Raw genomic sequence first — 27,983 nt, 5'->3', positions numbered from 1 at the left:
CGCAACCGCGGCACCCCCACGCGGCCACAACAGCCGTTCCCCGCTCCGGCCAATCGCCGCCGGCCCCGCTGGCCGAGGGGGCGGGGCGCCGCCGGCCCCGCCCCACCGGCAGCGCGTCCGGAGGCCGGGGGCCAATGGGCGGCGGCGGCGGCGGCGGCGGGCGCTCCATGGAGGCGGCGGCGGCGGCGGCGGGGCCCGCGGCGCTGCGCTGCTTCTCCTACAGCCAGGACTGCACGTAAGCGGGGCCGCGGTGGGCGCTGCCGGGGCGGCCCGGGGCTGAGCTGGCGCCCGGCCCGGCCCCCGGGCGGGGGGAGGCGGCGGCTCATCCGTGCGCGGCTTGCCCTGCAGCTCCCTGGCGGTTGGCACCGACACCGGCTACCGGCTCTTCTCCCTGGCCTCCGTGGAGCACCTGGACCAGGTCCACGAGAGCCGTGAGTCCGCGCTCGGGGTGTGGCTCGGCGGCCGCAGCTGGGCCTTGCAAAGCCGGGCCAGGGGCCGGGCCCAGCCGTCGGGAGAGGGCCGTCGCCCGCGCTGGCCGGCCGCCTCCTGGCCTGGGCCTCGGCTGCGGCGGGCAGGGAGGGGCGGCCGGAGCCCTGCGGCTGCAGAGGGCGACCCGGGGGGGAGGGGGGCAGAGGCCTGTGTGTAGTTCGTGTGCCGGCCCCCGGTTCCTTGGGTCCTCCCGGCAAGAGCAGCCGCGCTCGGAGGTCGCGGCTGGCCCCGCACAGCCTGCCCCGTGCCTCGGGCAGCCTCCGCCGCGCCGCTCCTGCCCTAGGCCAGGACCGTCAGGGCACGCGTCCTCCGATTAGGATGTGCCCCCCCCGAGGTAGGACTCCTCCCGTTCTCCTGCCCCTCCCGGTTCCCCGCGGCCGGAGGGACACCTGCCAGGCCAGCCTCGTGGCAGGCACCGCAGGATGGGGCTGATTTGCGCATCTTGCCTTCAGAAGAGGAACCGCTAGCCCCTTCCTGCCTTGGCCCAGCCGACATTACCCGTCGTGCGAACAGAGCTCCCGCGGCGCGGCACCGGACCAAGGGATTGCTCTCTTAAAGGGAAGCCCCGAGGCCGGGCTGCCGCGCTGACAGCATCCCTTTCTCTCTTGGTGCCCAGATGAAACCCCAGATGTTTACATCGTGGAGCGCCTCTTCTCCAGCAGCCTGGTGGTGGTGGTTAGTCAAACCAAGCCGCAGCAAATGAACGTCTATCACTTCAAGAAAGGGACAGAGATCTGCAATTATAGCTATGCCAGCAGCATCCTGTCCATCCGGCTGAACCGGCAGGTAAAGGGTGGGGCCGTGTTCACTCAGACCTTAATAGGCAGCAAGTCTGGTTCTGCCTCCCCGGCCGGTTTTACACCGTTCTCACTCATCCGCATCCGTGCAGGATCAGAGTCGCAAGGTGTAACTCGGGCCAGGCGGTGCTGGGACGTGCTTTGAACAGCGTTCCTTAGCTGCGCCGTGCTCGTTTAGGATTTCCAGTCTCTTTCTCCCACGTCCCTCCACGTAATCTTCCTTCAAATATAGGTTGTAGGGAATAGAGCGTATATCGCGCTGCAGAAATAGCCTGCCCGACTGTCTGTAATTAACCGCTCCGAGGTTAGCAGCAGCGAGACCGGCAGTCAGGATCTCCAACAGACGAGCTCTGTCCTGAGCTTCCGCCAAAGTTTTGTTTGATTGCAAGCTCCCTGGACCATGGGATGTGCTGCCGTGAAATTTGTCCTAAACTTAACTTTTCCTTGAAACAAAGCTTATAGCGATAAGTTAAAGCAATGGCAGTTCATGACTTCTCTGGATCGCAGATTGGTATGTTGGAAATTTCAGTTCATCAGCTCTGGAAGACCTGTGGTGGCACTAATGTCTCTGGGCACTGTGCTAGTCCATGCAGGATGCCACAGCTGGTGTGCTGGGGTCACTAGCTTGGGGCTCGAGGCCCGTCGCGATTGCTGTGGGAGGCAAATCGTAGTCGCTCTGCCTGAGTCCCCTGTCTATGCGGAGGTGATCAGAGCACTTCAGAGGAAAAGTACACTACAGACTGCAAAGCACTGGCACTCTGATAATGGGAGCCAGATAAAAACCAGGTGATATGTTATGTTAGGCGTCAAGCAGCAGCCCGAGGGGGCAGCTGCATTGCTTCATCCTGTTAAGTACGCACAACACTTGGAAAACACACAGGGTGTGTTTAATGGGCCTTTAATGCTAGTCTGTTTTCAAAGTAATGCAAAAATTATTATAGTCCAGCCCACAGGGGAGCAGGTGGTGTCCAGTCGACCTGGACTAGGAAAAGAAGGCACCTGAAAGCACCAAAGGGCACTTGACATATGGGGAAAGAGGGTTCTTACTAGCACACACCTTCTCACACCTGCCACTGTACACACACATTTATTGCACATCAGCTCTCCCCAAAGTGTGACACCGACTTCAGCCAGCAGCAGGGCTCCCAGTGACGAGACTGTTGGTTTACCCTGGTATCTGAGCCGGTCTGGAAGAATTAGCAGAAATCCTTGGCTTGCCTTGGGGGCTTAATCTGGCCCTTCCTATTCAAGAGTTAGTCTGGTAGCAGTTAGGTGTGCCAGGTTGCCTGGAAAAGCCTGGGCTTAGAGTTCTGCGTGGAAACCACGCTGCGTTGTCCAAACTCCATCACAACATTTGGTAGCTGTGGATGGTTAGATGAGAAGAGATCTGCTCTTTGGTTTAATTTGCCAGTGGAAAATCATTGTTATGCAAACTTGCAAATCCCCTCTGCCTGCTACTCAGTCATGGAAACTCTGTGCCCAGCCACTTTATTACTTACATATGGTGGAAACCTAGATGTTTCTGTTCAGCTGGGGATGGGAAGGAGGGTTGCGCTTTGACTCATGAGAAGCAGCACTGGTATTTTAATGTGACCTCCTTGTGTTTTTCTTGGGTTTGCTGAGCTCAAGTCCTACTGCCGAAGCCTTTTGATCTATTCCATGACTGCTTTCCTTTCATATACCTACACTCCCTATTCCTCAGTGTATAGGTGAAGATGACTAATATGCTGTCCCTAATTCAGATCATATAACAAATTCTGTGGAGCAGTAACCAAGAGAAGTGCTCCAGACCATGTAACGTGTGATAACAGATCTGGTGTGCTGGCCCCATCTTGTTAAACAAGAAATAAAGATGTCTTTGCTAGGTCTCAGCCATTTCAGAAGCTCGATCCTTCTCGGATTAAGTTTGCATTGCTCTGCGCTGGTGCCGTCTCCTGCCAGTGCAAAATAAGGGTACAACCAAGGGTACACACTGTGGTTCTCATATGATCAGGTTTATTCTGCAAAGCACTGCACGGGGGTGGGGGGCGGGGGAGGGAAATGGAGAGCTAGGCTTTGAAACTCCCTGCAGACTTGTTCAGCCAGCCATGTCAGTCTTCTCTCCTTTCAGCTGTCTGTTCCCAACACTCATCTCCCTCCTGCCTGTTCCCTCCCCGCATCTTTCTTCTCTTGGTACAAGGAATTTGCCTCCCATGACTCTCCATCTCGCATCTGAATGCATATTAGTGTCCTGGCCTTCCAGGGTAATGCCATTGTAGTGCTGTATTCTGCAAAGCCTCATGAGACCTTTGAAGGAAATCTGCTGAGTAAATATTAGTTTGATAGTCTTGGCTCTGCAGCTGACAGCTGCAACTCCAGAAAGCACCACTGAAATTATGCTACATTTCAGCCTCCTCCTTAGTCTTTGGTGGCTTTCTGAAACAAAGCCTTGGATGCTGTGGTTAGCAGGAATAGAAATGCCCCGTACGAAAAGGGCTGGATTTCAAGTGGCAGTGGGTCAGGCCTGCAGTCATGTGCTAAGGCAGAGGTTTTCAAGTGGCAGGTGGCTAAACTAAGTAGCTAGAAGCCAGATTTAGACTTTAAATAAGTGGTCTGATTTCTAGCAGGGAGGAAACTTCCCAAGTGTGGATCCTGCGTGCCTCGGCTTCAGGCCCACACGTTCTGGCCTCACCTTCCACCCCCAGGTTTTCAAAGGTGCCACTTCCAGCACCTCAGCGGGAGCCGTGCACGCTCTTGATGAGGTCCAGAGCTTGTTCTCTTGTTAGCATCAGCACAAAGTACGCTGGCAGCGATGCAAGGAGAATACAGCTCTCGCTGCTGTGAGGTACCAAGCAGGCGACCGGGGAAGTGTTGCCTTAATGTTAACATTGTAGGAACATTCGGTGCAGTTTTGTGTGTTTTTATTTTCCTGTTTCCTCCCCTTAGTTTAGCAACTCTTGCCTTGGCAGCTGGCACTGAGGAGGTGAACGAAGGGGAGCACACAGTCCCTCTCACATCCACTGAGAAAAACATCCATGCTGCCACACGGATGACTCCCATCCTGCATTTGAATGCAGTCTCTGCGCAGCCCCCCCAAGTCATCCATGCCTCCAGAGGAGGAAGCAAAAGATAGATTCGTGCCATGGAGGCCAAATGAGAAATAAAAGCATGGGAGGCTTTTGTTTCACTAAGTTGGTCCCTTAGGCCCTGGAGTGGAGAGTACTAGAAGCCCCATCGCTTGGGTGCTTTCATGCTAACCCAGGCAATGTTCTGGCAAGTGTCCTGTGGGGACTGGCTTGTTACTCAGGAAACCAAAATGTTAAAATGAAAAGCAGAGGTGCTAGTCGGAGCTGAAACTGTTGGGTATCAAGGGATTGCAGTTGTGGGCCAAATAAGCCTTAGCATTCACCCTGCCTGGCATCTCTTCAAGTAATCTGTTGCATTGGCTCTTTGCAGGAGAATGCGAGAGAGACGGAGATGTTTCATTTAATTTCCAAAGTAAGGCCAATGTGGCAGCCCTGTGTAGGGCAAAGTGCAGGGCTTCTCAGCCACAAAATAATCGGGAGCAAGAGCCTCACATGTCCTTTCCACATGGGAGTTTACCAGATGCCCGGTGGCTTCCTGATTGCCAGGGCTTCAGTGAGCAAATGACGAATGCAGCTGGTGCCTGGTGATATGTCCATGATGTGTGTGTGTGTGACGGCCAGGTTAACTAGCTGTGATTCTGTCTGCTGGGTTTTTGCAGAGGCTGATCGTTTGCCTGGAGGAGTCTATTTATATTCATAACATTAAGGACATGAAGCTTTTGAAGACTATCCTAGATACACCTCCGAATGCAACAGGTAAGCCAGTGAGCCTGGATCGGGCATTCTGCAGACAGCAGCAGAGATCAGAGCCTTAGCGTGAGCAGCTGAGCCAACCCACTGCTTACACTAGCAGTGAGACTCCAGAAGTGCAAGGAAGGTAGGAAATGTCACCAGTGGCCTGAATTTGACCCAGTATCTGCTGGGATTACACAGTTGAGTGGCTGGATTATGACTGTATCAAGTTACAAGGAAACTGTTTAATTGAAGGGCCTAGCCAGCATGCAGAAATGTTGTTCCACTGACGACTCCTCCTATTCAAGAGTTAAAGCTACAGGTCTGCCCAAGTTGATCCAGGCATGTGACTAAGACGGGCCAGCTTCTGTAGCCAGTGACTCCCCAGGTGTCCATTACAGCCAGGTGGGCTCAGGGCAAGCAGCACCATGGTGCTTCGCTCTCCTGCTTTCTGGAGCCGCAGCAGGATGCTGTAACTGCACTGCGGCCCCCTCCCTGGGTTTTCACAATACAGGAGAACAAGTGTGCCTTGAAATTCCCAAACCCTGTTGACTCTGACTGACCTTGACACAGTAGTTATGGGAAGAGGAAGAACTTCCCCTCCCTGAGCATAAGGGTTTGACCTGGGCCCTGCAGGGTGCATGGTGTCTGGGTGCTTGGACGCCAGAAATCAGACTGCCCCGACCCCTGATGGGCAGTCCTCTGTCCTAAGCACCCACTTCCCATTTCCACTGTAGCTGCATTCATCCTTACTGCCCCTGCCCCCATCTCATGCCATCCTAACTCAGGCCACGTGTAATGCAGAGCTCCCACCCTACCCCAGAGCTTGACTTTGCTCTTAGCTCAAGCAGCACAGTTTGGGGGCAGAACCACAGCAGCTTAACCACATGCACTGGCTACCTCCTAGGTAGGAAGATTAGCGTTTCCCCATTCAGGACTTCCTGCCCTTCTTTCTCAGCATCTTGCTTCAGAGATGTCCTCAGCCTGTGCAAATGAGACCCACCCTCTTGACTGCAGGCAGGGTAAGTCGGCAAGACAGTTCTGCACCTCCACAGTGTCTTGCCAGCTTGACACCCAATACCAGACCTGTGCTCAGACGGTGCCCTGGATTCTCTCTAGGCCAGTGCAGGCCCTGATTACCGAGGCAGATGCTCCCTTGTCGGGGGCCTGCCAGGGGCAGCCCACTGGTTAGTATGCTGTGCAGGGGACAGGGGACGGTGCATGGCCAGGGAAAGCACCAGTTCAGTGATTCTCAACTTGAGCGCTGTGAAACGCTGGGGCACAGCAAGGTCCTTTTAAGGGTGCTGCAGAGTGCCACACAGTGTTCGCACTGTTAGGTGTGCAAACGGCTACGCATGATTCACAAGTGAAACCCAGAGACTTCCAGTAGGAATCCGGAGTGTCAAAGCCGTTCTGTCCTGTTGTGGTCTCTTTGAAAGAGGAGAGTTGCTCTGTTATTTTTCTGTAGTCAAAAAATGAGCGAAAGCCAAGAGCTGACACTTTCTGGGGGGGCATCTTGAGTTTAAAAAGGGTGAGAACCACTGTGCTAATCCAGCACGTGTCTAAGCAGCATCTGCTGGAGGAGGTCCTGTGGAGGGTGGGCCACGGTACATCTCAGGGCCTGACCTCAAGAGAGGGCCTGGGGCTTTAAAATCTCTCATTCCTTGGGTGACTCCAGCTCTCCTGCTAGACCACGAGCTGTTGCTGCAATGGGAGGGCAGTGCTGGGCATTTGGGCCAGGATCACGGTGCATCACTGCAGCAGGTTGCAGCACCCCCCGGGGCACCTTCTGCTGTAATCACAGACACGGTTCACGACCTGGAACAAACGGGCTCCTCAGCTTCCAAGAGATGCAGCTCCGGGCATCCATATTGCCCTACTTCAGCCCCTGGACAGATGGCCCTGTGCTGCAGATTAAACACTAATGCTTCAAATGTCACTGAACGATCCCCATGCAGAGGATGCAAGCTGCCAGGCTTAAGGCTGCTCTTGAGGATCATAACATGGTGTGATAACTTTGCTTCAGAAGCCATGGCCCATGATGCTGATGGCAGTAAGCTGAGGCGCCAAGATACTGCTGATGTCGCTAAGCAAAGAGAGCACCCCTCAGGTCCTGAATACCCATGCACCGAGACATGGAGCTGCCATTGAAAGGATGAGCACAACGCTGCTTCTGATGTGGGCCCTGACACTTAAAGCTCAGCTTTCACGTGCAAACCTGCCGTGAGCAGTCTGCTCTAGGGCCCTGAGGAGGCTGCTGCCCAGGTGAGCAATGACCTGGACTGACGTGTGTGGTACCTGATTTCTTCCCTGACTGCACCCAGTCTCTGGTGCCTCGCACAAGAAACAGGTTCAGGATTGGTGCCAGCGGGTCCTCCACCCTCAGCTGTCCATCACTGTTGGCAAAGGTGCCCAGAGGGGTCTTGCAACCTGGCAGAGCTGTTCCAGCAGGAGTGGGCAAGCACCTTTCATAACACCCCCCACCATGAGCCAGCGTTGGCACAAACGCGTTTCCTGCCCCCGTTGCACGTGGTGCCTTTCCAGGAAGGCTGCATGGCCCTTTCGGCAAGGGTATGACAGCAATTTCCTCAACATGGGGCAGTTGTGAAACGCCCCGAGTGGGGGAGCTGATAACTGTTGCTGGCAAGTCCCTGGCAGGAGATGGGTTGCATAGCGCTTCTCTGGGAGGGAGCTGCCCACGGAGATTTGCAAACCGCTCGGAGGGTCAGAAGGAAGCCCAGCCCTCTGCTACAGCCACGGGAAATGAAAGAAAGGCCCCTATTAAGCGCTTCAAAGGCGTACGGCAAGGCTGGTCTCAGGCAGGATGGAGGCTCCTCCATCGACAGCGCACAAGCCCAAGTTCGCACTGGCTACAGGACGCACAACTGTGTCCTCAGGACAGAGTCCCTGCCGCTGCGCTATAGGATGGTGGTAGTGTGTTAAATTAGGTGGATGCATTGCTGTGCCTCTCCCTGGAGCCTTCTGCCCAGCACACTGTGGGGGCCAGGAGGGCCCCCACAGTTGCTTTATGTCTTGAAACTGAGCCACTTGCTGCTGTTTCCCTCGTCTCCGTTTTGGGGGCAGTGGAACGTACCTAATCTGGCACTGGACCTTGCTGCTGCCTTAGTTTGTCCTCTGATTGTCTAGGACCCACTCGCAGGCTCTCCTCGTATGAGATGACACCCCTGGATGATCATCCAGATGATGTCCAGTCCAAGGCAAACCTAGTCTCCCCTGGCTCCACAGCTCTGGCAGACGGTTGCTGCTCCAGGCACCCCCAGCCTGCCAGCAGTCCTTGGGGTGGCATGCAGCCAGCCACCTTTGCATCCGTCCTGGCCAGCGCCGGGAACTGGGCCCATGACTGCATAGCCTGGGAGCCCTCTACCATGCAGCACTCTGAGATAAGCCTACCCCACACCCTTGGAGAATTGCTGATCCATGCATCTCCTCTGCAATGATCCCGTCGTTTGTGCATCTTTGAGGTCAGCTCAGGCTGTTCATATTCTTATTTCTGCCCAGCTTGGTTTCCTGTTTGAGTCTCCCAGACAGGCTGCTTGCAGGACGCTGCCGACTCCGAATGCAGCTGGCTTAGACTTGCTTGCACCTTCTGTAGCCCCAGAGCTTCAAAGTAACAGCTTCACTGTCTGCTCTCTGTCTTTAAATGGGGAAGGCGGAGGGCAAGGCCTTCATCTGCAGAAGCCTCTTCCCTTTTCAGCTCGTCTCTGCAGTTCCCTCCCATCTCAGCCAGGTCAGGCTTGACGTGCTGCTCTGCATTGTTTTTAAATGCAGTTTCCCAAGGCTGAAAGATCATAGCCTCGCACGGCAATATCAGCGGCACTGTGCAAACGCCCTGTTCTGAGGAGTGGTCTCTGAGGCTCTGGGATGCTGCTGCAGTTCCCCTTCTCCATCCAGGGTCTTTTGTTCTTTCTACACAAGGATGTAGAACAGCACTTCTCATCCGCGTTAGATTCACAGCTGCCCTCAGAAAATGCCAGCTCTTCGCTTTCCCGTTTTTTGACTGTCGAAAAATAACTGAGCAATTCTTGTGTTGCAGAAAACCCAGGCAAGGCAGAATAGTTTGGACACTGGAAACCTGGACATCCCTGGGTTTATCTTGTGAGCCATGTTTGCACACCTAAGTGCTGCTGTTGCACGGCACCCTGCAGCACCCTTGCAAGGATCTTGTGGCACCCCAGGGTAGTCTAAAACAACAGCTTTGGCTGGGCATTTGCCAAGGCAGTATCCTGGCATGATGATGTGTGCCTAGGCCTTTTCTGTTTGGGGAGCAGAGTATGACTTTGTCTCATGACACACGTTTGGGGAGCTGAGCACAAAGTCTTATCAGGAGTAGCGACAGCCTTCGACCCCGCAGCTCAGCCGCATGTGACGTCTTCCACACTGTGCTGTTCATCCAGGCTGCCTGGGAAATCCCGGTGCTGACAGGGTCACAGTGCCTGCAAGTTGTAATAGCAGTGGTTGCAGTAAGGGCATCAGTTCTTCACTCATAAGCTGGGGAAGCACTGCCCTGTCTCACTGGGGTGTTGGGAGAACAAAAGCATTACAAACTGGGTCGCGCAGGAGCTGCAATATTGAGGGCTGTGCAAGTAAGATAGATAACGCTGAAAGCCTTCTTCCCAATTAACAAGCACCCAGATTCCCCTCCTTTCTAGCCAGATATTGCCAGAAGTGCCAGTTGGCACGTGAAATACTGATGGAGATGGGCTGGCTCGGCCCATGGGTTGCTTTGTGCAAGCCCTGACGCCAGCCCTGAAGAGAAAATACAACGTGTGATACTTAGAGGATGGTGGGAAGGACAGTCCAGGGCACTGGACCAGGACTCGAGAGCCTGGGGTCCCTTCCCAGTTCTGCCACCACCACCTCTCTGCATAACCTATGGCAAGTCACTTAATCTACCCTGTGCTTTCATTCCCCTCTGGAAAATGGGGATAATGCTCCTGTACCATATGGTGGCACTGGGAACACAACCTTTATACAAACGCTTGTAGTATGGGAAACAAGCAGGAGGAACTTGGCCTCCTGCTAGCTGACACCAACCCGGACATAGTGGGGCTCACTGAGACGTGGTGGGACCCAGCGCATGACTGGGCGGTGAATGTCAAGGGCTATCGGCTGTACAGGAGGGACAGGACAGGGAGGAAAGGTGGGAGGTGGCGCTCTACACTAAGGAGGAATACGCATCCTCACCAGGTAGCACAGTCAGAGGAGGGGCACATGGAAGTGCTCTGGGTTAGGATACAAGGCAGTCGAGGGGAAAGAGACTTAATGGTGGGGGTCTACTACTGACCACCCAACCACGGGGAAGAGCTAGACCAGGAATTCTTCAGTTGGCTCACGGAGGTCGTTAGGTCCCAGGACGTGGTCACCGTGGGTGACCTGAGCTTTCCAGACATCTGCTGGGAAGAGCAGCCAGCCAGGTCTGAGCGCTCACGTAGGTCCCTAGCCCAAATGCAGGACCTCCATCTAACCCTGGAGGTGCACAGCCCCACCGGGGAGACGCCTTGTTGGACCTGGTGCGGGGGCTGCGGGTGCTCGACCACCTGGGTGACAGCGATCATCGCCTGCTGGGATTCACCATCCAGCGCAAGGTGGCAAAGGCCGGCAGCAAGGTGGCAGCCCTAGATTTCAGGAGGGCGGACGTCAATGAGCTACGGAGACTAGTTGGAGAAGCACTGAGGTCCCGGAGGGAGGGGAGCCGGGTGTCCAAGGAGAGTGGTCATGTCTTAAGGAGACGATCCTCCAAGCCCACAGGGAGGTAATCCCAGCACGGATCAGAGGGAGCAGGAGGGCACACAACCCCCCACGGCTCACCAGAAGCATCCAGGAACGTCTCCTAGCTAAAAGGGAGGCGCACACCCGATGGCAGGGAGGGGCCATCCCCAGAGAGGACTACACTGCGGTGGCTCGGGGATGCGGGGGGGGCCAGGAAGGCCAAGGCGGAGATGGGACTGGGACTAGCTTCCCCGATCAAGGACAACAAGAAGTCCATTTTTAAATACATAGGGGGCAAAAAGAAGGTCCCGGGTGATGTGGGGCCCCTGCAAGACACACTAGGAAATCTGGTCGTCACACCAGACAACAAAGCTAACCTGTTTAACAACTTCTTGGCCTCCATTTTCCTGAGCAGGGAACGGGTCACCCCTGCCACCAGGACCTCCTCAGGCCCCAGGGGAGGCGCACCCAGGCCAAGGGTCAGGGAGGATCTAGTCAGGGAACGTCTGGAGGGACTGGATGTAGTTAAATCAGCTGGTCTGGACGATCTCCACCCCCGAGTGCTGAGGGAATTAGCTGCGGTCATTACAGGACCCCTGGCACGGCTGTACGAGCACTCATGGTGCTCTGGTGCAGTACCGGAGGACTGGAAGAGGCCAATGTGGTTCCCATCTTCAAAAAGGGGGAGGAAGGAGGACCCGGGAAACTATAGGCCCGTTAGTCTTACCTCAGTCCTGGGCAACCTTTTTGAGAGAATTATCCTGGCACATGTCCCCGAGGGGCCGGAGGGGGATGTTATGCTCGGGGGCAACCAACACGGGTTCATTAGCGGCAGGCCCTGTCAGACCAACCTGGTGGCCTTCTACGACCAGGTCACCAAATCCTTAGACGCAGGGGGAGCAGTGGACATAGTCTTCCTGGACTTTCAGACGGCCTTCAACACTGTCTCTCACCCCGTTCTCATTAAGAAACTGGGGGGCTGTGGTGTTGACACCCACACGGTCAGCTGGGTCGCCAACTGGCCGGAGGGCCGCACCCAGAGAGCGGTGGTGGACGGGGCATGTCCGACCTGGAGGGACGTGGGCAGCGGGGTCCCCCAGGGCTCGGTCCTCGGGCCCGCACTGTTCAACATCTTCATCAGTGACTTGGACAAGGGGGTAAAAAGCACCCTGCTCAAATTTGCTGATGACACCAAGATGTGGGGGGATGTGGGCATGCTAGAAGGGAGGAATAGGCTGCAATCGGACCAAGACAGGTTACAGGAGTGGGCAGAAGAGAACAGGATGGGATTCAACACCAACAAGTGCAAGGTGCTGCACCTGGGGAGGAAGAACCGGCACCATACCTACAGGCTGGGGACTCCCTTCTTGTCAGTACAGAGGCAGAAAAGGATCTGGGGGTCATCATTGACTCCAAGATGAACATGGGCGGCAGTGTGGGGACGCGGTCAGGAAGGCCAACCGCACCTTGTCCTGCATCCACAGATGCATCTCGAGCAGGGCCAGGGAGGTGATCCTCCCCCTCTATGCGGCACTGGTCAGGCCGCAGCTGGAGGACTGCGTCCAGTTCTGGGCGCCGCACTGCAGGAGGGATGTGGACAGCATGGAGAGGGTCCAGAGGAGGCCACCCGCATGATCAGGGGACAGCAGGGCAGACCCTATGAGGACAGGCTACGGGCCCTGAACCTGTTCAGCCTCCACAAGAGAAGGCTGAGGGGGGATCTTGTGGCCTATTACAAACTAGTGAGGGGGGATCAGCAGGCATTGGGAGTCCCTGTTCCCCCGAGCACTGCCAGGAGTGACCAGGAATAACGGTCACAAGCTGGCAGAGGGTAGGGTTAGGTTAGACATCAGGAGGCGTGACTTCCCGGTCAGGGCGGCTAGGGGCTGGAACCAGCTTCCAAGCGAAGTGGTGCTGGCTCCTACCCTGGGGGTCTTTAAGAGGAGGCTAGGTGAATACCTTGCAGGGGTCATTTGACCCCAGTACTCTTTCCTGCCACGGCAGGGGGTCGACTTGATGATCTGCTCAGGTCCCTTCTGACCCAACCAACTATGAAACAAACGCCATCGTGGCTTGCAGCACACCCCAGGGCTGGTGATGCAGGCGGTGCAAGGGTCTGGGCAGGGGGAACTCAGAAGCATTTAAAGGGGCGAGCTTCTTTCCAAGGCAGAGCCGTATCCCCACATGCCAGTAGGTGTCGGCAGAGGCCAGAAGTTTCCTGTGGGTTTTCCATGCAGCAAGTGCCCGGCTGCCGGTCCTTGGAAATGATGCCACTTCCCACATCCAGTGCGTCTCCAGCCAGTCAGACCCCTTCTCTTATTCCTGTGCTTGCCCTGCACCCGGCAATATCATCAGCTGTGTTTTTTTTGGCTTGCTAGGTTTATGTGCGCTTTCTATTAACCATTCCAACTCCTACTTGGCGTACCCGGGCAGCTCGACGACTGGGGAAATCGTGCTGTATGACGGAAATCATTTGGTAGGTGTGAACCGACGAGAGGGTTCCCGGGCTTGCACACACAGACACAGCCGTGCACTGAAAACAATCTGTCCTGGATAAACAAGCTTAGGCTCAGACAGGCCCAGCAAATCCACAGCGCTGCACTGCATGGGAATCTAGCCCCAGACTGGAGCTGGCGGGGAGGGGTGGGGGTCTACACTTCTGCTCACTCAAACCCCAGACACAGCTCAACTGGTCCTGAGAGCAGTGCAGCTGGATTTAGGGTCTGAATCATGCTGAGCAACTCTGAACTTCGTATGAGGAAGGAAACCAGCACTCCTGCCCTGCACGCAGAAAGGGGCAGCTTGGGAGAAATGCATGGTTGAATGGCCCAGGGTAGAACAAGGAGAGGCCGTGAGCAAGCGTGAGAAGAAGCGTGTAACTAGGAGTGCTCACAGCCCCTCACTCAGCCCTCACTACTTTCTCTCGGGGTGAAATCCCATGCTTGAAAAACCGAGTTACCTCGAAGGTGAGCGAGAGCTGGAACTCAGCTCTGCCCGGGCATGAAAAAGTACCAGGCATCGAAGGAGAAAGGGACCAGGGCATTGGCTACACTATGCTCTGATCCAGAACTGCTAAAGGACTTGTGAGTGCTGGGCATTTCTTGGGATCAAGCCCAAGAAATGCTGATGCTGCCTGGTGGCTGCAGGAGATGGGCTGGAGGGACAGAAATGAGTGAATGCCTGAATCTGGAGGTGAGCAGAGGTGGCCCAGGAGGAACATCCGTGGCACGAGTGCAGGTGCAGAGGGGAGAGCACCGTCCTACTCGTGCTCCGGAAAGGACAGCCTGAACGGCAGGCGAGCTTGGGTCTGGAGGGTAGAAGAGGCTAAAACAGGGCAGGGACGGTACTGCTGTTTGGGTTCACGTTCCCTTTCCATCCACAGAAAACTGTCTGCACGATCCCTGCCCACGACGGGCCCCTGGCTGCGCTTACCTTCAACTCTGCTGGATCGAAACTGGCGAGCGCTTCAGAGAAGGTGAGGGAGAGCCCGCTGCAGACTTGCCCAGCGTGCCGGCCAGGCTCAAGCAGCGCGTCTGCAGAGGAGGGTGGGCAAGGCCAGGTCCTTTCTGGGCTGGTTCGATGTGGTTCTGTTTTAGAAAGGTCTGGCTCCGGTCTCGATCGAGGGCAGGGACAGGTGCGATGGCCTTGTCAAGCCAGAGAGCTGAAGTTGCTTTGCACAGGTCCCTGGGTGGGAAGATGGAGATGGCTTCTGTGTGCCGGACTTTCCCCAGGAAAGCCACGGGGAGGAGGCTTTTTCTGCTTGCTGTGTGACCTCCCCTCTGCACTTTTGCAGGGCACCGTCATCCGTGTGTTCTCCGTGCCCGACGGGCAAAAGCTCTATGAATTCAGGAGAGGAATGAAGAGGTCAGTTTTGCTCCTTCGACTCGGTGACACGCTCGGATCAAGTAGCGGTCTTACCCACCTTCTGTGCCAGGGCAGTCCTCACCATCTATGCTTCCTTCCAGCCCAGTGAAATGCCTCTGTGCTTCAGTCCCCTGAGTGCTGCCTTTTGCCCAGCACTGGCAGGCGCTTGCTGCCTAGGCATGGTATTGCTGGCAGGCTTGCCCTCCTGTCCCCTCAGCTGTGGGAGGAAGCAGGATCCAGGTAGCACCAGAAGGTCGCGGATCCATGGAGAGGGCCTTGAGAAGCATCCTGGCGCCATGAAGCCGTTTTGCTTTGGCCGTGTGTAGTGATTCCCACCTGCCCCTTGCAGAAGCGGGTGACTGCAGAGGATAGGAGTGTGTTCAGTGCCCTGACTCCGTGTTCTTTCCCACTTGAAGTAGTGAAGTCAAGACAGACAGCGGCCTGATTGTAGTGTTAAATGCTGCTGTTGTGATTCAGTTTGGGGTTTTGCCCAGGTATAAACACCTACAAAGCAGGGGCCTCTGACTGGCAGGGGAAGAGAGGCATATCTGAATTGTCCCGTGCCTTGGTCAGAAGTTTTGGGTCATCACATCGAGTTCTTCATCAACACTGCAGCCCTGCCAAGCTGGAAGACTCTACTGCTTTAGCTATTATTAGTAACACTTTGTATTTGCTATGCGAAGGGGATCAAGCACCGTCAGTAGAAGGCCCCTTTAAACTCTCATACCTGCGTATACACACAGGACCGTGCCTGCCTGTCGGTTCCCCGACCATCCCAACACATCCCAGTACAAAGTGAGAGTATAGACCTGGCCTCAGAAGCACCAGCAAGGAGCAGCCCTCCCTGCTGATCAGCAAACTCTGATCTGAGCATGGTGCCCTCTCCTTGCCCTCTACTCCCCACTTGCCATGGCACCAACTCCTGCCAGAAGCTGTCCTGCTCCTGCCCTTTGGTTTGCCCCTTGCTGGGCAGCTGAGGGATGCTGACAGCCATGTCACATCTGGCAGGTTCCCTGATGCACTGTGCCTCTGATCTGGCATCCTTGCTGGAGGGGGGGAAATAGGGCTGCAGCTCCATTTTCAGGCAGACCTCTTGGGTGGGGCTTAGTGTGACCAGCAGCACCCCCAGTCCAAGCTAATGATGTGTGGCCCCAGCTTTCCTGCCAGTGTGGCAACGCCTGAGTGGGCAGGAGGCTTGGCCAGTCTCTGCCTCCTCCTCATGCCCTGCCAGCAGGGAGGATCTGTAGTTGTCTGCAGTGGTGCTTGGTTAGCGGTGGGCTATGAAATAACCAGCCCCCTTGCTTTCCTGGCCGCAGGTATGTGAACATCAGCTCTCTCGTGTTCAGCATGGACTCGCAGTTCCTCTGTGCTTCGAGCAACACTGAGACTGTGCACATCTTTAAACTGGAACATCTCACAGACAGGTGAGGGGCTCTGAGCCACACTGCATAACCCAGGGACTCTCTTTTCCTCTGCAAGGCGTGGTCGCACACTCCTGCTACCCTGTAATCAGGCCTCAGACTTTGCCCTCAGTGACACCAGCAGCAAACTGCCTCAGTGGCTTAATACTCTCAAGGATTTGCTGCTTTGGAAACATGGCCTGTATCCCCACTGGCAGCCGTCATAGCCCGAGGCACGTTGTGGGCTTGCCTTTCTTTGGCTTTGCCCACCTCCTGCTTCCATGGCTCCCTGCCAGTGCTCGACATTGTTGAGCAAGGCTCCCCCTCTCAGCAGGGTGCTGCTGATGTCAGAGTTGCTATAGCAAATGTAGGCAGCATTGCTAAGAAGCCGCTGGGTGCATGGCACTGGAAGCAGGGGAAGGGTCTTGCTGCGGGCGGTCAAGTGCTTAGCTGGCCACCAGGTTCAGGCAGTTCACCTACTGGGAGCTTTTCCATCACCTGCGGGAGCTTGTCACAACTTGCTGCACTGAACCGGATCCACAGCAGGTCTGAGACCGCAGCGCAAGCCTGCCCTGGTACGGCAGGTGATGGAAAACATTGCTACCCTGATTCCTTCATTCAGCTGCTGCTCTGAGGTGGCTTCAGCTGGGGAGGTGTAAATGAGGGATCTGGGAAACATTTCCTGTAGTGCCTGTCCGTCCAGGCCAGCTCTTCACTGCAGCATGAGAAGTCTGTGCATCGCTGCAAGCGGGGGGCCTATCCCCCCTCAGAGCCCAAAGCGCTCTGCAGGAGGCCCAATACCACTGTCAGAGATATGCTGTCCTCAAGGTTCAGGTGAGGGCACGAGGGACTGTTTTAAAGCGAGACCAGGGCAGCTTCCAAATCCAGTAGCACGGAGCAGCCTGTATTTCAGGCTCGTGTGATAAACGGGTGCGCTGCTCATGAAGTCACCCCCACTTCCATCCTCTGACCACAGGCCAGAGTTAGTCTGCCCTGGCAACCTGGCCCATCTGCATGCTCATAAAGCCTTAAGAGTTGCAAACTAAATGTCTGGTCTTAGGTCTCTTCTGGCCAAACCCTTCCCATCCTGGCAGACCAACCACTTGTGAAATAACACATTACTTTCCCCCACAGTTGCCCTCCTGGCAAAGGTGAGGGCACAGACTATGCCTGGGCTGGCATATTTTAACATAAAAGCAGGGTCTGCATGAACCAGCTTGCAAAAGTCTCCATGGGAGGGGGAATGTGCAGAAATCCCCAGCAGGGCACTGCTCTTGCCTAGTCAGCAAACCATGTTAATAGGGCTAAGAAGTTATGCAAAAGTGGTTCAGGAAACTCTTGCATGCAGTTGCACCAGCTGGCCAAGGGCAACTTGATGCATAGCTATTTTAATCTACATGTACTTGCTAAGTAGCTGCAGCCCATGTGGTTTTGCTGATGGTAGTTGCGGTAGGCACTGCACACAGCCCAAGTGACAAGTGTTTTCTTGCCCCCAGCCGGCCAGAAGAGCCTCCAACTTGGAGCGGTTACATGGGGAAGATGTTCATGGCAGCTACCAACTACCTCCCCTCTCAAGTGTCAGGCATGATGAGCCAGGACCGAGCCTTTGCCACCGTGCGTTTGAACTTCTCGGGACAAAGGAACATCTGCGTGCTCTCCACGTATGTAAGAGCATCTGTATGCTCGTGCCCCAGTGGCTTGCAGAGAGTACCCTGCACACATAGGTTTTGTTTCCTGATACAGCACCTTCACTGTTGTGGGCCAGCAGAGAAGGGGGCAGCATCTCCTGGGGCTAGACTGCGTTCTCCAAACCTCCTCGGCATGTGGTGCCTCTGGGGGGAGGTACAGACCAGGCCTTGCCCTCCCCACTGGCACTTAGGCTTGGTCAGTGCACAAACTTGCACCAGCTTAATTAAGCCAAAGCAAAGACCCATGTGGATATGCCAACTGCAGAAGGCTAGCCATTACACAGGATTATGGCAAGCTTCTTCCTCATGAGCTGAACCGAAATAGGTCTGATTTAAACTGAAATAAGAGTGTTTCCACGGGCTTTTGCACTGGTTTAACTACATCTGTTGTAAATGATGCCTTAGCTGGAGGTGCCATTTACTCCCAACCTCTGATCCTTCCTGAGCACAGATGAAAAGTGTCACCCCAAACTTGAGGGGGTGGGGTAATCCCTGCCAGCCCACCCCCAGTTCCTGACCTGGCCTTGACAGATTTAAGCCCTTGTCTCCCTGCTGAGGCCACCTTCCTATGTTGATGTTAGCATGTAGATCCATGAGTTAATTTTTCATTAGGATCCAGAAGCTGCCTCGACTGTTGGTTACCACATCAGATGGACACCTTTATATCTACAATCTAGACTCTCAAGATGGAGGAGAGTGCATCTTAATTAAGAAGCACAGGTAACTGCATCCCAGATACTCAGATGCACCAGACACGTTTCATGTATGGCCTGTATCTTTAAAGCATAGAAAAAAGGAAACCTCGTCTAATAGTGAGCCTGCAGGAGCCAGGATTGCAGATTTGCACTTTAGCTGTCCAGCTGGAGGACAACCTGGCTGAGAGCTGATTTCTTTTTTGGATGGGGAAAGTAAGTAGCCTGTCCCTCAGGAGAGGCTTTATCCAGCTTTTAAATCCTCTGGTCCTCATTGCACTGTGCCACAGGCATGTGTGATAGCAGAAGGAAATGACCCCTGTGTGACAGGGGCAGGACCACTAGATTTAATGCCATCTCCGTGCTACAGAACGACGGGACAGGGTTGATTGTGCCGAGCTGGCAGGCAACCTCTGTAAATAAATGCACGCAAGCAAGCAGCTGCAAAGGCAGCCCATCCAGGCAGTTGTGTAATTTGTATGCAAATGTGAATGACATAACCCAGCAGCGCTACCCTGCGGGTTGGGTTTGAGATAGGGTGTATCCTGAGCACTGGCTGGGCCAGCTGGCAGGCACATGCCAGCAGTCTGCTAGGTACGAAAAACAAACACACTTGAAAGCTGAGCAGCCCAGAGTACAGCGTACTTCACCCTGCCTGGCTCATTCAGACACCCATGACACCTGTGTGGTCTTGCCACATACCTACTACCCAGAGCCGGCACCAGAGTGGGTGTTTCGACTTAAATTTTAGTCTCCTTATTTAGGAATATTGGCCTGGCAAGGACCTCCTGGGTCATCGAGTGCATTTGCCAGCCACTGCAGGCAACCAGGCCCTGTATTCCTCCCATGGCACTCCTGGAAGACTATTCCCAAACCCCTGGAAAACCTGCTCCTAATTTCCAACCTAAATTCATTCACAGCCAATTCATACCCATCTTCTTGTGTTTGCATTGTCAGCTTCCCTAGTTCTTGCCCCCCCCATGTACTTAGAGGGCAGGCAGAGAGAGCCCTTTTGTGGGCTCCTGATGTTGTGTAGCATTGTTGGCATGTGGAGGGGCCTTCAGATGAATGGGTTACCTTGACCCTGCACCCCCATTGCTGTGTGATGGGCCTAAGGGTGGTCAGGATTATTGCAGGGGGGAGTGCAGTTTCCAAGCTAATTTTTCCCCCTCGGTTGCTTTCATGCAATTAGTCTGCTTGGGCCAAGGAAGATGGAAGAGAACAAAGAAAATGACCTCCGGCCTCCATTACCTCAGTCCTACGCAGCAACAGTAGCCAGACAGAGTACGACGCCTTCGACCTCATCCATGCCAGGTGAGAGCAAGCTGGGTGTGCCGGCTGTGGGCTGAGCGCTGGTGGGCTCCCACGGTGAATTTGTCCACTACTGAGCAGGGGTTCCCCTGCGTCTGCATCAGCAGTTTCCACAAGTGCAGCCTGTGCAGCAGGTCGAGGAGGTTTGTTAACCGAGAGCATATTCCTGATTCCTGCTACTGGCTCAAACTGAAGTAGTTCTTATGCCTCCCAGGGGTCTGTCAGGACCTTCTGGCACCTAGCTGATTGCAGGATGTAGCTTCACTGCAAATGAAAGCCCGTTCCCCTGTGCTGGCCTGCTCCCACCCCCACTCCATGGTAGCACGACCGATTCTAATAGCGCAGGAGGATGCCATCATGATCAGAGTGAATATCCGCGCATCCTCCCTCGGATCCTTCTCTCCAATACCCTTTGGTACTCTGGGCAAGTCACTTAACCCTTGTGCCTTGAATGAAAATGCAGATCTGTAAGCTGAATCTGGCTCAGGAGAGTTGTGAGTTTAGATATTAATAACAACCGAACACTGTGCAGCACTGAAGTGCGTTTTGGAGAGCTCCCACTCACAGAAGTACTCCGTAAAGGCTTAGCGGTGCCCCTGTTCACCCTGCTCCTTTGTAGCAGGGAGTCCTAGGGCAGGACCCAGGGCTGTAAGTCCAGGTGTCCCTGCCTTTCCTTCTTGCTAACAGCCACCACACCCTGCAGCAGACTATCGTCGCTCCAAGCTTCTACGCCCTAGCATTGATCTCAAGGTTTGCCCACACATGCAGCTGGTTTCCAGTGCCTGGGATCTGTTGTACATGCCCAAGCACACTGAAAGGAGTAAATAATTTACATGTCAAGGGCAAAATACTTCCATTTCTGAAGAGTCCGGGCCACCAAATTTTGCCTTTCCTGAGCAAACCGATTACAACTGGTTACTGCATAGTAGCACTTTGTTTTCCTACTTCACTGGGGTTCCCCAGGGATCAATTAGCTCATGCTTATTTAACCTTCTGGAATCCAAATGATACAGTGCTTTGACAATATGAAGCACTATCAGCGCTAAGCATGCTTAATAATGATCACGACCATGCTACATCTGCACTGGAAACAGCACTAAGTACATCATTGCTTGCATTACAGTGTTAGACAGCAGGTCATAAGACTTGATTGAAACTAGCTATGAGAAACATCAGATCTCCATGTTCCTGTGCCACAATCACAAGAGTCTGCCGAACCCACTGTGCCTTTTGGTACAGTAGCAAGCTCCAAACAAACACGTAATACTCCTCAGTTTTAGGGCTTGCTGACACGCCAGCAGGTTAACATGTAGACGAGGGCTTGCTCTGGGGTGACTACAACCAGAGTAAGCCCTCGTCCTGCTGGATATTTTACCTAGTGTGACTGGAAATATCCATAATTAAAAGCACAAAGGAAACCTCAGGTTTACTTGGAGTAAGTCAGCCGTGCCCAAGCCTGTACTTGGGCGCAATGTGTGTGACCCACCTGTGCTTGAACAGATCAGAAACAGATGCCCTGCCAAGGCACTCCTGCAGGAATCGGTCTCTTGTTAGAGACGTCCCTCAGGAGCAGCTCTCTGCCACAAGCCACAAGAGCATTTTAAAGGACATCACTTGGTCATGGGGATATTAACCGAAGAAATTAAAAGAGTAATGTGAAATAGTATGTAGCATTAATAGGATTTCAGCTTGGAACTGCAAGCGGGTGATCATTTCTCAAAGCATTAATTGGCACAGTGCAATACCTGCCCCTCTATTCATGCAGCTCTCTTGTAAGCTGCTTTCCCGCTTGCATCCCATAGAAAGGAGCACTGCTGCTTTCTGTGCTTCCAGCCCTTCTTCGCTCTTCTGCTAAAGCTAAGTAGCCATTAAAATAACTGCATCAAATTAGCCAGACCCTCTGTAGTGGGAAGCAGCAGGCTAGTGCTGCCAAAGCTAGTACATTAATCCATTCCCTAGCCTACAATGTTGGCTAAGACGCTTTCCCCTATCGCCACTTCTGTTCTGCCGAGCAGATGGGCAATCCAGCTCCGTGCTAATGCGGTGAATGCTGCCTGCCCGGTTCTAGCCTCCTTTGATTCCTCTGTCCTGAGTGTTTTGCCTCTCTGTCTTTGCAGGTTACTCGGAAGACGGGGGTGCCCTGAGAGGAGAGGTTATCCCAGAGCATGAGTTTGCAACAGGACCCGTGTGCCTTGATGATGAGAATGAGTTCCCTCCTGTGAGCATTAGAAGTCTCTAAAACAGCAATACAGCTGAGAAGAAAGTATTAACCTCTTACAGCAGAGATGTGTTTCTTCTCTCCCTGTTCTGCCCTAGTCTCTTATTATCACTAATTCTGTATGAGGACACTGTCAGGAAACTTCTACCCACACAGCTGAGGCGAGATGGAGGAGAGGTCTGCAAGATCTAATGCTAATTAGAGATGGGCTCAAACACTACTCCCCCCGCCCCAAAAAAAAATCTGCACACCTGCAGACCTGGGAAAAGGTCTGAACTGGGCGCATCTCTAATAGTGAGAGAGAGCAGAAGCTTTTATTGCAACCATAGAGAAGCATTTTTAAAAGGAAATAAATCCTGTAGGATTTTTCAGTCCACTGGGTTACAGCACTTACAATCCATCAGGGCAAATATGAATCCTTTAATTTCCAAACAGAGTGAAATGCAAAATGTTCCCCCCTATCCCAGCATAAGCAGTGAAAAACATACCACAATTGGCAATTTCTAGTATTTTAACAGGGCATTAGTCACTGGGCAGCAACATCTTGGCTTTTTAAAACTGACTGCGCCTGGCCGTGTCTTTCCAATCCTTATCCAAGTATTTTACTATGTTATGCATTTATTGTTTTAGTGGGCATTTAGATATTGGTTACCTCTGATGATTGTTGAGAGTAGTTAGCAGCATCTTGGTAACCATAACACGTTAATACAGCAGAGCATTTTGAGTAGAGCAAATTGCTGAGGCATTTTAGAACAGGCAACGCTTGAGTTTTTTCACCCATCCTACGACAGGAGCTTTGCCAGGGTGAGGAGGGAGTAGAAATCACACAAAGGTCTCAGAACTGGGCCCCCAACCTGTGGCTGGAGCTTTCAGATCTGCGTAGGGGATTAAGGATACTGATCTCCTTTGTAAAGCACTTTGAAATCGGGTCTACATGAGACCTGACTAGCCAGCATACCCATTAAACTCTGCTGCAATTCAGAGCTCGCAGTGCTCTCATCCTGCACAATATAATTTCCTGGTGTTGTCTGTGCTGTGCTTGACTCCAAACCTGGAATGAACATTTTCTCCAGTTGTTTCTCCTATCCCTTTGGGCATCTAATCAGGATTAACTTAATTTTGCAATTTGGAGGGGTAGAAAGTACCTCTCTGCTGAGGTTTAGTCCCTGGGGGTAGTAAAATGAATGTCCTCTTGAGAGGGAGCAAGGTCCAGGAGGAATTGCTGTGCTTGTTTCCAAGGAACCTGTCCTTGAACGTATGGTCTAGGGACAGGCATGTGCCAACAAGCAGGAGCTGAGCTAGGCTCGAGTGAGTCTGCCTGCTGTGAGCAGATTGAATAGAAGCAGCCCGATCCCCCCGCTGTACAACAGCAGGCTCTTTATGTAATGAACTTTGATCTGTCAGAGCCCGGTGCTGTAATTAACTCGAGGGAACAATTTATACGTGTGACTCAGGAAGAGGGAGGGGACTTTCCAAAAATATTCCTTAGTGGAGAGACAGAGCAGTAGGAGCTCAGATACAGCATCTGTCGCTGGGGCTGTGCTTCCCCTGCAATGGGCTGAAAGTCATGGACCCTGTGGCCAATTCACTTGCTAGCTTGGGAGGTCACTCGGGCCATGCTAGCTGGGCAGAGGTGGTCAGAGCAATTTTGACAAATGCCTTTTTACTGAAACATGCTGCTTTGTTGACGCCGCTGCATTTCGCTTTCCACAAAATATTCCAAGGAGACATTCCCGGGGTCCAAGGTGGCCTCCCTCGTCACCTCTGACTAGAAAGAGAGAGAAGAGAGAAGTGAATTGACAAAGGTTTGGGCAAAATCCCAGTTCAGAGCAGCAGGGGGGAGGTTTGGTCCTGTCTGAGGTGCAAAAAAAGTTTCCCAAACCTCTCAAGTGTCACAAGCAGAGCAGCTGTCCCTCCCTCCAGCTCTACTCATTGGCTTATGCTGCGACAGGCCCTTGTGGAAAGAGTAACATGCAGTAGTCCTTTCCTGTGGTTCTTGTTTTAAAATGCTTTGCCTTCTCCTGCCCTTGGTCACTGGTGAACTAAACACGAGCGAGCAAGGCTTCAGAGAGATCTTGGGCCGGATTCAAAATCTATTGCTAGCTATAGAAGGAGGCCGCTTAATTTGAAAAGGGAAGGCCAGACCTGAGATCTCAAAGAGAAAAGATGAAATGCCCAAGCGCATGATTTAAAAACACACTTGAACGAAAAGTTGTTTGGAAGTTGTTATTCATGATACCGACTGCTGCGTGCTGTGGAAAGTGTAGCAACAAGGAAGACAAGATCAATCGCTTGCATTGCTTGCGGCGAGAGGAATAGATTGGATTCCAGAAGGTCCCCCAGGAACTGCTGTTTGTTTTATGTGGCAGGCACTTAGATGCGACAGTCCAGGGGCAACAGCGCAAACCCAGTGAAAGACTTCGTAGTTTTGGTCCCCTTCAGAAAGCTGACTTGGTGGGAGGGCTTAGCAGTGCATGGGATTATACAGCTCCCTTCTCACTAATAAGAAATCCTTGTAGGGAGAAGCAAGCCCACTTCTTCTTAGTGAATGCACAGTTCTGGTTTTAAATGCCGCTCTATAGGGCACAACTGCAGGGATAGCATTCATACTTCAGCTGGATTTTTGTTAAGCATCAAGAGCCAAAGAATCTCATTTAGGAGCATTATGTGGAGCCTAAAAGCAGGAGAGATTTTTATTGCTCTTACTCCTAGCTAGCAAATGCATGGCAGGCCAGTATTAGGAGCCAATGGCTGGTGCTTGAAATGCAAAAGTAGCTCTTGAAATGGCTTCTATGCTCGGTGTCCTTTGTTTGGGTACCTCAAAAGGGCAGGCAGCTGAAGGACACACAGCACCCACTGACAATACAAGTATCAATGAGAAAATGGGTCCTGAAGACTGGACAGTTTACCCATACCCTCCTTAGGTTGCAGACTGGATTGCTGAGTGGCCAGTTGATTCTTGTGGCTTGAGTGAAGGTACCCTCACACTGCAGTATATAACCTAGTGTTCCTGTTTGGCCAGATGGGAAATTTTGTTAGAGAGCCCGTTGAAGTGGTTGTTCTGTTATGTGCCAGCTTTCTTTACTAACTTTGTATTGCACTCAGCATACATTAGCTGCAGGATTAGAAGAATGCTCATTGCATCCGGCATGCCATACTTAGCGGATGGTCTAATCGTGATGATCAGAGAGTTAACAAGCCTGGCTTTGCACAAAGCAGCTTAGTTCCTAAGGCAGGCTAAAGGTGACATTGTGACCTCGTTACACAGCCAAGGTCCTACAACAAGCACAGGTAAGAGCTTTGCACTAGATATGCTTGCAGCAATACGGCTGCCTGTCCAGCAGCCTGTGTCCACGTGGCACAAAACTGAACAGGGCTTCCCCGTAGCTTTGCAAAGGTGGGCAGAAAAGCTTCCCAAAGATAAGTACTAAAAGTTTCATTTCCCACACAGACCAAATTCTTAGCATGCCCAAGGTGACACTCAGCATGCCCAGGGGGGAACTACTTGGGGTACATATTGCCAACATTTGCCTGCTCATTTCTAATGTCATCCTCATGCCGTTTGTATCATCGTCACTTGGCTACATAGACATTTGACACTCAGATGAATTTTTAGCTGTTTCTTTAAAGTCATCTCTTAAGATAACAAAGAGTCAAAGCTCCTCTATGGAACTCTGTTGTCTATTAACAGTGCTCCAGGATGCTTCACCGAGGGCAGCCTTAGTGGAAGTATAGCTATCATTTGCTTCCTTAAGGCAACTCCTGACTCAGTGGCTTGGAAGGGAGTTTGGCCTGAGTAAGCCTTGCAGGCAGAAGGACACCCACAACACACCCAGGTATGACGACTGTAGCTTGATCAGCTTGGTGATGGTTAATCCAGTGCCACTGCACACAAAGATTTGGTCATTTGTGTTTCTGAAAGTCCTTAAGCCATGGCCCCCAGTTCAGCTACCAGCCTCCTGAAAGCAAAATCTCTTGGGGAAAATGTCTGAGAAAAATACACCACTGTAAGACAGTACCGAATGCATCTCCTTCAGGAGAAAAACGTGCCTGGGGATGGCAGGCCCCACTGGAGACCTGTGATTGAATGTGGCCATTTGTGTTTGGTGGGGAGGCTGAACCCTTCTGGGCGCAGGGCGGGTGGGAGAGTCTGAGCACCGCAGCTCTGCCAAGGTACTTTCCAGGACAGGGTGCAGATAGCCACCAAATATCTCCACTGCCTTGCTGTGGCTTGTGCTGGGCTGCTTGACTAGCTGGTATGAAGTTGCTGTTGAAAGTTCTTGCTCTTGCGTATCTCATGGCTGTGTGCGGAGGAAGCGGCGATACTAGTTGCAGGGGTTAAGAGCTGAAACGTTACGATCAAGCTTGGTCTACTTCTCTTGTGTCCTGGATGAGGCGCTGGCTGGATCAAGGCTCCGTGCATCACCCAGCCAGATTGGTCCTGTTCCCACTGCTGTAAATTTAGGGCAAAAAAATAAATGACCTACAACTCCCCCCACCTCCCGCGGGACGGAAGGTCAAGCGCTGCATGGTGCCTTCCCTCCTCTCCCCTGCAAGCACAGTACTGATTTGAACACACCCTGCTTAACAGCCTGTTACTGCAGAAAGTAAGGCAGTTCTGTTTTGATTTTGGTAGATAAATTTGTGCCGTGGAAGTCAGTCGGGCAAAGTGAAGAGGTCATGATGAGAAGCACGCGTCAGCATTCGGGACAGCGCTGGGAGGTGGTTTGGAAAAGCCAGGAATGTGGAAGAATGCATTTGTGAGTGCCCCCGGGGGGAACGGTCTGAGCTGCTCTGTTCCCTTTACTACGGTCTGATCAAGTGATTATTACCTGCCCCTGCTGGCCCTTTGTGTGGAGCGGTATATGGGTGTGGTATAAACGTACTGTATGCACATTGCTATATTTAACAAATGATATATTAGAACCACAGTGTAAATGCTAACTTAACTAGATTTCTATGTAACCTGAATTTTATATACATGGATTTCCTCTTTTCTAATTTAAGCTGTTTCATGTGTATAAATGTACCAATAGGAAAGTTTATTAAACTACATCTTTGTACAGTACCCATGCAAAATGTTTTTGCAGTGGTATTGGGAAAGTCACAACTTATTCCATTTGAATAAGTAATAAACTTGTCATGTGTCAGCCGCTCCCTGAGTTCTTGCTGTTCTTTGCAGGGCCCCAAAGATGTCAGTCTTGATTTAGTTTTATTAACAGAACCACAGCTAGTCTTGGTTTTCGGTGTCAGTGCGCAAACAGCTTCCCACTTGCCTCTGCCGGGCCCAAGTCTGTTGTTTTCTAAGTGAAGGACGTTACCTAACGGGAACTGAGACTCAAGGCTGCCGCCGCCTCTGAACCGGCTTACGAACCCTACACAGCCCGTGAGCCGCAGCGGCGTGGTCTGGGCGGTGCGATGCCGGCTGCTTGTTGCAGCTGAGCGCCAGTCTGCTGTAGCCTTAGACAGGTCACTTGGATGACCAAGTTCCACCCAAGGTTGTTTTTTGTTTGGATCGTCCCTCGAGCCAACAGCTGCTGTATAAAAGCCCTGCTGAGCTGCCATCTAACCCTGGCAATGCTTGAACTCTACAGACATCTTGGGGATTTTTTGCTTTTTAAAAGTTCCTCTGCCTTTGCCCAGAATTGTCACAGTCTGAGCAGCAAAGTGCTTCACTCATCCTGAGCCTGATCACAGTCCAGGCACTAGGTGTTTCTCTGCCCAAGTCCCCAAAGAGCCCAGCCTGGCAGTGTTTTCAAAGGATGCCTGGTGCCCGCGACCAAGCTGGGGCTCCCTACAACAGTCCAGTGTGACTGCCATTTTCCTGGGTGGAGTTGGAGGAGAGGCCCACCTTTCATTTTAATGAAACAGCCCAGTGGTTAAAAGTCCCATTGGGGTGGTGGGAGACCTGGATCAATCCCACTGTAGCCTCAGGGAGTCCACACCCACATCTCTCACAGAAGTTTCCTAAACAACATGCCTGCAGTTGTTGGGGCT

The 27,983-nt window shown here is 53.0% G+C and overlaps 2 protein-coding genes across 8 annotated transcripts in view; one reads left to right on the top strand and one right to left on the bottom strand.

The window, feature by feature from the left end:
• The first annotated feature begins 78 nt into the window (after positions 1-78).
• On the top strand, positions 79-27,141 carry WIPI1 (WD repeat domain, phosphoinositide interacting 1). 5 transcript variants are annotated; one of them, XR_016443790.1, is made up of 14 exons: positions 79-235; positions 349-431; positions 1,106-1,275; positions 5,011-5,107; positions 13,192-13,289; positions 14,196-14,288; positions 14,607-14,677; positions 15,994-16,101; positions 17,574-17,738; positions 18,378-18,485; positions 19,650-19,771; positions 21,886-21,986; positions 25,678-25,822; positions 26,623-27,141. XR_016443790.1 is itself a non-coding variant. In XM_090059738.1 (13 exons), exons 1-13 carry the CDS (start codon positions 135-137, stop codon positions 25,708-25,710), a joined length of 1,350 nt encoding a protein of 449 aa, XP_089915864.1. In that variant the 5' UTR covers positions 79-134; the 3' UTR covers positions 25,711-27,141. The 5 variants fall into 5 exon arrangements, 3 of the variants coding, with proteins under 3 accessions (XP_089915864.1, XP_089915865.1, XP_089915866.1); XR_016443792.1 differs by having other exon boundaries at positions 21,886-25,277; positions 25,678-27,141; XM_090059738.1 differs by having other exon boundaries at positions 25,678-27,141.
• ARSG (arylsulfatase G) overlaps positions 22,282-27,983 on the bottom strand; it is a 60,639-nt gene continuing 54,937 nt past the window's right edge. For all 3 annotated transcript variants that reach the window (XM_090059733.1, XM_090059734.1, XM_090059735.1), the window contains one exon: positions 22,282-23,754. The gene's annotated coding sequence lies outside the window, so the exon portion shown is untranslated. The remainder of the gene's footprint in view (positions 23,755-27,983) is intronic.

This window comes from Crocodylus siamensis, chromosome 8, assembly GCF_052110815.1.
Source record: "Crocodylus siamensis isolate JL-2025a chromosome 8, ASM5211081v1, whole genome shotgun sequence".
Classification (NCBI taxonomy): domain Eukaryota; kingdom Metazoa; phylum Chordata; order Crocodylia; family Crocodylidae; genus Crocodylus; species Crocodylus siamensis.
The sequence above is the reverse complement of the archived record's forward strand: the minus strand, read 5'-3'. Positions and strand labels throughout refer to the sequence as shown.